Source organism: Castanea sativa, chromosome 8, assembly GCF_040712315.1.
Source record: "Castanea sativa cultivar Marrone di Chiusa Pesio chromosome 8, ASM4071231v1".
In the NCBI taxonomy this organism is placed as follows: domain Eukaryota; kingdom Viridiplantae; phylum Streptophyta; class Magnoliopsida; order Fagales; family Fagaceae; genus Castanea; species Castanea sativa.
The window spans coordinates 713,643-725,106 of NC_134020.1; the positions used below are offsets into that span (position 1 = coordinate 713,643).

General features: G+C 32.5%; 1 protein-coding gene across 1 annotated transcript; it reads left to right on the forward strand.

The window, feature by feature from the left end:
• Positions 1-405: 405 nt before the first annotated feature.
• On the forward strand, positions 406-4,093 carry LOC142607583 (uncharacterized). The gene is made up of 5 exons (XM_075779126.1): positions 406-579; positions 883-1,046; positions 2,960-3,461; positions 3,580-3,665; positions 4,000-4,093. Exons 1-5 carry the CDS (start codon positions 406-408, stop codon positions 4,091-4,093), a joined length of 1,020 nt encoding a protein of 339 aa, XP_075635241.1.
• The last annotated feature ends 7,371 nt before the right edge of the window (positions 4,094-11,464 follow it).

Here is an 11,464-nt window from a genome sequence, read left to right on the forward strand (position 1 = left end):
GACCAATCCTTCTAGCCAAAACCCGAATGATTATTAATATTTAATACACATACAGATGCACACTTGAAGAAAAAAAAAAAAACAATAAATACTTAATCTGACAAATTAATTACTTGCTGAGAAAAAAAGCAATCAAGAAAGAGTGGTGGAAGTGGAAGGGCCTAGTTAGCTTGTTAGCTATATGCCTATATATGGATCTCTCTCCTCCCCCAAACAGCCAAAGCTAAAATAGGGTTGTGGATGTGGTGTTGCAAATCCAAAGCTAGCATCTGGAAGCAACTAATTAAGGACAAAAAATAAGAGAGGAAGAAAAGAATGGGTAGTTGTTTGTTGCACTTGCCATTAGGGGAGTGCATCACAACATTCAATCTAGAGGATGCCGTGTGCAACCATGGCTTTTTCATGATGGCTCCAAACTCATGGATTCCATCTACTAAAACTCTGCAACGACCATTACGACTTGCAAACTCCACCACCTCTGTCATAGTTTCTATCTCACACCCTCCAAACGGTACCTCCATTCTTGTTCAAGTTCATGATATCCAAAATGTTTCTCCTGAAGACGAGAAAGCTATACTTGTATATACTACTCTCTCTCTCTCTCTCTCTCATATATATATATATATATATATATATATATTTTTTTTTTTTGGTGTATAATTTTACTATATAATTTTTACAAATTGAATAACAAAATTAATTTAATATTATTTTTTATATTATTGAAATTATACCGATCACATTCATTACAATACCGCCTCAATTTATGAGTTTTTTTTTTTAAACAAATTTGTAATAGCGAGTTTTAACATTTTTCATGTATTGTTTGGTTGTGCATATATATGAATATGTTAATAATGGATTTTAGCATAAATTTGGCAGAAACAAGTGGGTCGGATGCTAAGGATATCAGAAGGAGATGAAAGGAACGTGAGGGAGTTTCAAAACATGCATCCAGAAGCAAAGAAGAAAGGTTTCGGTCGACTTTTTCGTTCTCCCACACTCTTTGAAGATGCTGTTAAGTCCATCCTTCTTTGCAACTGCAAGTAAGTTACGTACTTGTCAGGGGCGGAGCTATAGCAATGCTTGGGGGCCAAATGCTCATAAAAACCAATAGAATTTGTCAATCAATCTAGTAATATATATATATATATATATATATATATATATATATATATATATATATATATATATGTTCTTCTTCTTTTTTGTTGAATAGGTCTAGTTTTTTATGGTTTTTATGGATTTTGAACTATTAATGTCCGTTTTAACGTTTTAAGTAAAACATAGACTTAAAGAAAAGAGAGAAGAAATTAAGACAACGTTCTTAATTAAAATGAAATTGACCAGAAAATTATTAGGTACTCTCAGAGAACCATAAATGCATACTCCCTCCTCTCACATGAATGTTGGGTTCCATCATGAATTTAATTAGTGGGACCCACCATTCATGTGAGAGGATGGAGTACACATTTATAGTACTCCGAGAGTATATAATAATTTCTCAAATTGACCACACAAAAGCAATTTATGGATAAATTGCTTATTTTAATGCAAAAATATAATTTCATTTAATTGCGCTTATTTGTTGGAAGTTTTTAAATTGTTTTATAAACCTTTTGCTTTGTCATAATATTCACATTTTTAGTGGTATTTAAGATCAAGCTTGGGGATTATGTAAAGTATCTGTAAAACTGATTTTTATTTTTTTATGTTTTAGAATCATCCCTAAGACCGATTATAACGGCCATATATGTTTTTCTGATTATAATGGTCATAATTCATATTATGATTTAGAATGTTTGTGCAAATAGAATAAAATGAGGCCTCTGTATTAATTACAAAACCACGTTAATTCAATTTTTTTTTTTTTGGAGAAAAAAATTTTAGTTCAAGATATTTAAAGAAGACTAGTCCATTGAATAATTATTAATCATATTTTAATATAGATCATTTGTTATTTAATTAGTCTTTTTTGAACTAGACAAAGTACCGAGCATTTGTCGTTAAAGTTTGGAGAGGATTTTCTTAATAATTGAGGGAAATTATATTTTACCCCTTTAAACTATAAATTCTTATACGTTTATTCTCTAAACTATGGGAATGGAAATTTACCATCCTAAACTAAATCCTCTTTTACACTTACTTTTTAAACTATAATAATTCACAATTTACACACTTGAATTATACTCCATTTTATACTTACCCATTTAAACTATAAAAATACACTCTTACTTTCCTAAACAATTACTCATGGGTTGGGGTGCAAAATGTTACAAAGTTAATAGTTGACGAGGATAAGCGTAGAAGATGGTATATTTTAGTGGGTAAGTGTAAATGGAGGGTTAAAGTGTAATTTCTCCTAGTAATTGGATTAAAAATATCTTTTGTTGTAATGAGTTTGCCAGCTGCTACATACAAAACATTTCATAAAAATTTATAAGAAATCCTAAGTGGTATGCTATTGTTAGTTCTAATATAAACTCATCACAAAAATTATTTTTTTGTCCACTAATAGAAGTTTGCCACCTAAAATTTATTGTAAAATTATTACAAATATATTGTGGACGTAGCATTTTTCTTTGCCATAAGCCAATATAATGATAAATTCATATGTGCGAAAAGTAAAAATAAAAATAAAAGAACGAAAAAGAAGAGGTGGTGCAACTATTAAGGACATGCTTGTATGAAAAAAAAAGTATGTCAAACTGCAATTACTTTTTCGTTTATTTTATTTTTTTAAATATTACTTTAGACCCTTTTTTTTTTTACAATTACTTAAATAGAATTTTTTTTAAAGAGGAACATTATTTTTATGTGGTTTACACAACTTATATTATGCACTAATTAAAACAAACCATGTTAACAATTATGAAGAAAGTTATGAAAATTGTTGTGGCTAAGATTTTAATACATGTGTATGTTTGTGTATTCATTATACAATATGATATTCAAATAGGTGGACGAGGACATTGGACATGGCTAGAGCTCTATGTGAACTTCAAGCAGAGTTAGCTGATGGCTGGAACAGTGAAAATATAGTCAAACATCCCAAAAAGAAAGGGTTAAAGAGAAAGAGATTTGCTCGAAAACAAAGTAAGGTCAACAAATGTGTGGAGAATTGCTCAAATTCACAACTTCTAGAAGGCAATAATATTAAAGTTAAGGCATTAGGGAATTTTCCAACCTCAAAAGAACTAGCTACCCTTACCAAGGGTTACTTGAAAAAACGTTGCAAACTTGGGTATAGAGCATGTCGCATTTTTGAACTTGCTGAATGTGTAGAGGAAGGAAAGCTTAAGCTTAATAAGCTCAAGAAAACATCCAGCTATGAGGAAATATATGACAAATTGAGTAAAATCAAAGGCTTTGGTCCTTATACATGTGCCACACTAATGATGTGCATTGGATTTTATCAAATGGTCCCTATGGATACTGAAACAAAGCGACATTTACAACAGGTAAGGTTTTGAGAGTTTCAATATTGGTAGCTTCATGTAAATATGCCATAAAATCATAATGCTTTGCTTAATTAATTGTATGGTCTTTTTAATAACTATTATATATTCTTTGAGTCAGGTTCACAAGACAAAGAAAGAGAATGCCCAAGAAGATGTCAAACGTATTTATGATAAGTACGCTCCATTTCAAGCGTTGTCATTTTGGTATATATTTATGTTCTCATCTCATGTGTTTATTTTCAATATCAATCAATAAAGTTAGAGTCACAACAATAATTTCACACCAACACTTCATTGTCTACCACCTTACACCTGAATCCACCATAATTTTTTTCATTTAATGACCCTTGTGTGAGGTGGAAAGTAAATTGGGAGGTGTGAAAGTATTTGTTAATTTTTGTTGTGATCCAAACTTTTTTATTATAGTTTTTGCTCCTTTTATATGATTGTATATATTATTATTGATCTTCTGATTTCATTATTTTTAGTCTTGAGTTTTGAATTTCAGCTAAATCATTCTTCGTGCATTTGTTTTCAGGCTTGAATTATTGGAGTTCTATGAAATAAAGTTTGGAAAGCTAAGCATGTTGCCAAACTCTAGTTATCATATTGTTACTGGCAGCCAGACTTAGGTAGGGCTACTGGTTTGTTTTGGAAATTTGACCAAGTTTAACTAAGCCAACAATTACTTTTCTTGAGTAGTTGTGGGTTTAACTAAGATAAATCGGTTTGTTTTGGAATTGACCAAGTTTAGATTAAGATGATCCACAAAGAGCATAAACATTGGGGTGCTTACTATATCTTTGTTTAGTTGATCTTATTTTCATTTTTTGAGCAAGAAAAGATGTATTGTTGAACCTATGAGCTCTCATATCAACTATAGAAGATGAAGAAAATGCAAAATGAAGATGCAATTTTTTTTTTTAGTTGAGTGATTCTATAGATTATTAGTTTCTCTTTGGGGTTGTTTAGAGAGATCAACAAATATCATGATGTCAACGTGAGATTGTTTGAGAGTTTTTTTCTCCCTTAAAATCCTTGTTTTATGTGTTTTATTAATGGATCGATGCTATGACATAATCTAGTCCTTTTATTATAAAAGAAAGGTCATCAGATTGAAATAATAATAATAATAATAATAATAATAATAATAATAAAACTCGAAATGAAAGAAAATGCTGAGAACAGTACTAAAAGATGTTAATTCTAATAGGACAAGCATTATAACCATGATAACAAATTAATTTAATTATAAAATAATTTTAGTCTTGATTTCCTATCTAGGTCCTAATAAGCACAAATGAATACTCCAAAAACTTTTTTTTTTCTTGAGGGGAAGTACTCCAAAAACTTAAAAGGGAAAAAAAACCTAAATAAATTTTATTTTTTGGAAATGATGTAACAGAACTTCGCTCAAATTAGTTACACGTTATAAAGCATACCTAAATAAATTTTTTTGTATAAACACTATAATTTAGCCGCATAAAACACTGTAAAGTTTGTCAAGTACTAGTGAGTCATATAGCCACAACCAAATGGATACAAAAAAGAAAAGCTTTAGAGATTTAAAAAAAAAAAAAAATTATTTTAGTTTACATCATTTGTACACCTCAAACACCGGACATGCCATGCCACACCAGCAACTGCTCTCAGCCGTCCAGCACTGAAACTGGGATCTCTATCTATCTCTCTCTCTCTCTGTTTTAAGCTTTCAGCTTTCAAACGTTTAGACCATCCTCAAAATCATATATTTGAGGTTCAATTCCTTCTCGTCTCAAACTCTCAATTTCTTAGGAACTGCCATATATGTGGACAGCAGTTACACATTTCAAGCTGATAAGTTATTTGGTAGTTTGATTGGCATAATAATTAAGTTTCTTTCTCTGTTTTAGGAATAATGGTTTGATTGGCATATCATAAATGGATTCTTTTTTCTAGAGTTGATTTGAGCTTTTTTTTTTGTGTGGTTCTTGTGCCAGGTGAAGCCAGCAATACCATCATGATCAAGTAATCATAAAACTAAGTAATTTTAATGAAATAATACCCAGGGCCAGGGCCAGGAAGGACATTCCAAGACTCTCTCCACTCTTAAAGCCATGCAATGCAAATGCAAGAGCAAACTCCAACTTCTACTCCTACTCCTACTCCTACATTAATTGGAGCGGGACATTTCTCGCCTTAAGAAAGAAACAGAGTTTTGTATTCACAGACCCAGGAGAAGCTTTGTTATGAACCTCATACATCTGTCTTTTCTTTGTTATGAAGCTCATATATATATATATATATATATATATATATATATATATATAGAATTGAGCTATGTCCCAGTTTGGTGTTTTCAGTATATCTCGGAATTGTGACTAACCCCTCAAAGCTCAAGCTTAAGAGGTTATAGTATGCCTACTTTGATAGTTGGCGCTGAAAATTTTAAAGTGACGGATTAGAAACTGAAAATTTTAAGAATTGAATTGAATTCCTCAGGACCTCTCATTGCTGAAGCATAAATCAGACATAACATACCACTAAGATCAAATGTCTAGTAGTTCAACTTCGATCATCTAAGTACCTAACCATCTTAGCCATTGGATGTTTGTTGGTTTTACTCCCAACATACTTCTATTATTCATTTACAAATTAAAACCAAATGTCGAAATTCAAAATCCATTGAATAGCTAAGGAGCATTTGCATGTATTGTAAATCCAACTCCAATAGAAAGATAAGGAATAATCAATAATTAGTGAGTGATGCATTCAATCACCAGTGTCTGATATTTGGATGGATTTGGATCTAAGATATTTCTGATAATAAAGCCTCACTTCTCCTGCAGAAGACAGAGTCCAGCATAAAAAGTAACTAACCATATTTGATTTGATAACAGTGAAGTTGCATTAGTCACTAGAATTTTAGTCTATGATGTCCTCATTCTTTGAAGTATAAACTTATTACTTATAAGATGCCCTTTCCAAATATCTTTACATCAGGATGTGCAGCAAATTAATTGATTTTGCGTTATCTGAGAGATCAGATCAACCTCAGTCCATAAGCTACACAAGTAAAGAAATCATATGGAGACGAACCACTGCCTTCTGTGCCCTCTCCTCAAAATTAGGATCACTGTCAGTCTTTTATATCTCTAGCAAGTGTGAAGAGCTTGGAAGATCTTGCAAAGAGGACACCACCTCATAGAAAGAAAATGAAATCATGCAAGAAAGCTTAGATGGTCATAGAGTGCGAACTTCTCCTAAGGCTACCATTTCAAAGAAAGCTTCAACAGGGTCTTTTTGGTCTTCAATAGGTAAGAGAGGTAGTTTATTGTGTAATTTAAGGAATTCATTCCCTGTAGAGAAGAAATCCTAATGTGCAAACCTATTAGAATTTGCAGAGTCTGGAATACCAAGTTAGTTTCTCCGGAAAAGTAATGTCATAACCAAGTCATTGTATTTTACATGTTGAGATTTGACAATGAGCTTATGTTCTGCATATTTGTTAGTGTAAATATCTAGGGTGCACCGTCAAGGACTTTGTATCAATGTTCATAGTTTTTATTGACTTTGCCTTCTTAAAAGCACCCTTTTCTTGTCAAAATTCTTCAAAACTACTAATAGATATCCAAAAGAAAAATATAAGGCATAAAAAAATTCATAGCTTTATATATTAGATTGCTCAACACTGGTATTTTCTATTATGTAAGAAGGTCCTTATTGTCCAACGATTTGTGATGAATAAATTGAAATAGATCTTCAGTTTATAATTCACTCAGTATATGAGGACAGAATTTAAACTTTAGGTGACATGAGTAATGATATATTTATTAATCTCTATTTGTATTGCCAAAATGATCTGCCAATTAATTGATGCAAACTTTAGAATTTCAATTCATTAAGCCAATTAGCCTATTGACATCTTTTATTTATATCTGCTATGACAGCCACTTTAGAATACATGATCTTTGGGACTCTTTAGCAATAATTCATCCATTCGCTATTTGAAAGAAATTATTATGTTTGTCCTTATTCCACATCAACTACCACTTGATGTGTTCAACTTTCTATTATAAAAAGAAGAAAATATACTCTTATTGTTAGCTTGGTCTATCCTGTTGAGTACCATGTTTTTTCTTACTAATCGAGTTGTCAAACTCACCCATTCCTATTTCAATATTTGAGATTTAAAGCCCCGAGGGAAGAATTGATGTAATCATATATTTGTTCAGTTGCAAAGACTGGGCTATTAGCTATTTATGTAATGCTTAGAAATTTTCATTGCATTTGGAGACCTTTTGTCATTAGAGATTTCTATTATGTTATTTTCTATATGGAATTGCTAAGAGTACTTGTATTTTATAGATTTTATTATGAAGATAATTTGATCTTTATTCTTAACAAGGTTTAGAGCTTTGCTTCATATACTTATGTGTTGGAGAAATTTTGTACAGGTATTTATATGTTAGTTTAGGTCAAATACTTAAGTCCATAGAGATATTGATTTGGTTTGTGACACTGTAGGTAGCTTCAAAGTCTTGTCTTTACAAGAGGCTTTCTATTTGAATCACTAGATTATCTGTGTCCTACATTTGTGAGGAGAGCTACCATTCTAGAGGCTGAAACAAGTTTTTATTATGTCATATTTGAGGGAAATTCTACGTTTATGTTATTAACGTTCTGAATGATCAAGAGGAATGCTAAGCCTCAGTAGATTCTGTAATTGAGGATGTGAAAATTGCTGACAGAGGAGTAGGACAATAGGAATTCTTGCATGTGAGAAGGCAGGGTAATGAAGTTGCTCATTGGATGGCTTGAAATGCGATAATGTTTTTAAAAAAATTTCTTTTAGAGAATGTATGGATTGAGAAACATCTTAATGTAATGTTGTTATAATTGCTAATGAAACTCTTTAATGTTTTCTTTCAAGTTAAATGAAATGAAGTTATTGCTTCTATTTTCTCTTTAAAAAAAATAAGGGTATATGAGTGTGAATTAATGACCCCTATCTAATTTCCCTAAAAGTAGACCCCCACTAAATAAATAAATAAATATATATATATATATATATATATATATATATTTTTATATATATATATACATGTGCTCATCTAATTTATCAAAAAGTTAGTCATTAAAAAAATAATATTAATAATATCATAGAGGCAAATAAACACAAAAAGGGTGATAATGTTGGAATTGGGAAAAAAACATTAATAAAAATTTGATTATATCCCACCCTCAGGATTGAGGAAGATAAAAAAAAGAGTAATAATTTTGGGACTCACCGCACATTTGCACAATACACACTTAAACAATTCAATCCACCCAATTTGAGGTATTATAATCTCCCCCACTTAAATTATTAATGTTAACAATAGAGTTCATGTTGTGTTACAGTGTGTCAGTGCCCCTAAGCTACACGTGGTTACCAAGTTTGCTTTGATACCCATTTGTAATGACTTGTGGAGAGTGCTAGCCACGATTCAAGATATTGCAATCCAAGTGTGATCCACAAATTGGATATGTGAGAGCAAACAATTCCAATGGTTCAAAAATCAAATGAGGTTAAGAATCTAAAGTCCAAAGTACTAATGAGGCCTTCAAGATGAATGAATTATTGAAGGCTTGAGGATTTAAGCATCGTTTGACCGAATATGACGAAAGAACTTTAATGTACATAAGGTCACTTTTCAATTGTCGTGCATGAACATGGTGATCAAAATGCCATTGAGAAATTGGTCCACAAGAAGATACCTGTTAATGAAGAAGCAAGATGGATAGCCATCCGCATTCGGCAACACCAAGTAGGATTATGGTAGCAAATAGGATATGATTTTATGAACCTTTCAAGTTAAGATATATCTTTGGATTTCGGGACAAGCCTCTTATATATGAGAACTTCTTTTCTTTTCATTCTAATGTCTTAGGCTATGCCATAACTTTTGTGCTATCTTTTCAATTTTACATCTTTTATTTGTCCTTTAGAGTTAGGGGAACACAAGACATATGGTTGAACAAACAAGAGATATAAATGGTACTCTCTTTTGATAGGATCTAGGATCTCTCTATGTGTGGGTAAGCTCCTTAAAGCTAAATGGATAGATCAATAGGTCACTCACAACTAGGTGGGCTATGATTCCACCTTTAATCCTAAATGGACTTTAATAGATTGGTGGCAAGCCGTTAATGTACTCAAAGTTCATCATAGGCAGTGGCACGGATTGTGAGTTTGTGGGATGAACTTTGGAAAGTCTTGACTTGAATGGAGCCTCCACTTTCCCACTTGTCACCAACAATGGCAAAAGGACAAAAGAGCCAATTGAAAGTGTGTGCAAACAATATTAAACAAGCCTTTATCAAGATCAAGAAAATGAATACATTAGAGTCAAACTCTCTATCCCTAGTGGAATCGCCACTGTAGGCGCAAGCACCCGCAACATAGTCTTTTTTGGGATTTTTCCCCAAAAATCTATGAGAAGTACACCTTGGCCTAGGGTGGACCACGATAGAGGGTGTAAATGGAGTCGCCACCTAGTTTAGGTTTGGGAGCCATAAATATAGTGCCCTTGTGGAAGGATTGATCTTTACTAGAGCTCGTGTTCGAAGGTTAGGTATGAGGTTGGGAAGGTGTTAGGCACCTAACTTCACTTGACTTGTGGGTTGACTTTCACTCATTGTGTTCCTAGTATTAACCTTGTTAAAGGCATACTTAACATGTTAATATTAAACAAGCCTTTATCGAGATCAAGAAAAGGAATACATTAGAGTCAAACTCTCTATCCCTAGTAGAATCGCCATTGTAGGCTCAAGCACCCGCAACAGAGTCTTTTTTGGGATTTTTCCCCAAGAATCTATGAGAAGTACACCTTGGCCTAGGGTGGACCACGGTGGAGGGTGTAAATGGAGTTGCCACCTAGTTTAGATCTAAAAACCATAAATATAGTGCCCTTGTGGAAGGATTGATCTTTACCAGAGCTCGTGTTTGAAGGTTAGGTATGAGGTTGGGAAGGTGTTAGGCACCTAACTTCACCTGACTTGTGGGTTGGCTTCCACTCATTGTGTTCCCAGTATTAACCTCATTAAAGGCATACTTAACATGTTATTCTAACACACACACACACACACACACAGGCACACACTCACTCACTCACTAACATGCATCTAAAAGCAAACAACATGGCATATCATCCCCAAGCCTAGCAATCATCTATCATGGCACTAAGCATACATCACCAAAGGTAGAAATATCTCAAGGCAGATCTGAACAAATCATCTAAACATCCAAGCATCAAAACTCATGGCATTCAACCAAGCATATTAGGCAACTTTATATTCAAAGCTAGAATGCATGTTCATGTGATCTATGCATGACTTACTTCACTGCAACACAACGCCTATGCATCAATTCATGTTCATATTCATATTTATGTTAATGGCATTCAAAAAATCTAAAACCCTAATCAACATTAAGAAGATAAAACAAAAAAAAACAAGAATAAACAAGAAAAAACAAAAGAACAGGTATCCAAAGATATGAAAGATAGGCTTAAATAGAAGCTAAACATGTAAAAGAAAACAAAGAAAAACCAAATAGAAGTGAATTAGGGTTTTTGGACACGAGTGTGCGTGTGCATACATAGGGTATGTGTGTGCATCCTAACTGTATGTGTATGCACACTTCGAGTTTGCATACACATGCATGAAACATGTGCACGCATACACGCATAAAACCCTAACCCAGAAATTCAGAATAGAAAAACAAAGAAAGCAGGAAATCTAACAACCTAGCATGTTTCTAACATAACCACGAAGTAAAACCTAAACTAAATAAAGATATTAAAACAAAGAAAATATATATGTAAACACAAAAGTAAAGAAAATTGAAGAGACAAAGTTAGAACTTTTACCTCAACACTAGAACTCTTTAGAGCTTGATTTTGACTATTCCTCTCAATCAATCTATTCACAATCAAATCAAAATAGGTTAGCAAACTTTGGAACTTGAAGATCAAGACTAA

Bases quoted from the DNA above. Each gene is read 5' to 3' on its own strand.
- LOC142607583 (XM_075779126.1), top strand. From the start codon at position 406: ATGGCTCCAAACTCATGGATTCCATCTACTAAAACTCTGCAACGACCA. The intron at 580-882 runs GTATATACTACT...TAAATTTGGCAG, and splicing joins AAGACGAGAAAGCTATACTT to AAACAAGTGGGTCGGATGCT. The intron at 3,462-3,579 runs GTAAGGTTTTGA...TCTTTGAGTCAG, and splicing joins CAAAGCGACATTTACAACAG to GTTCACAAGACAAAGAAAGA.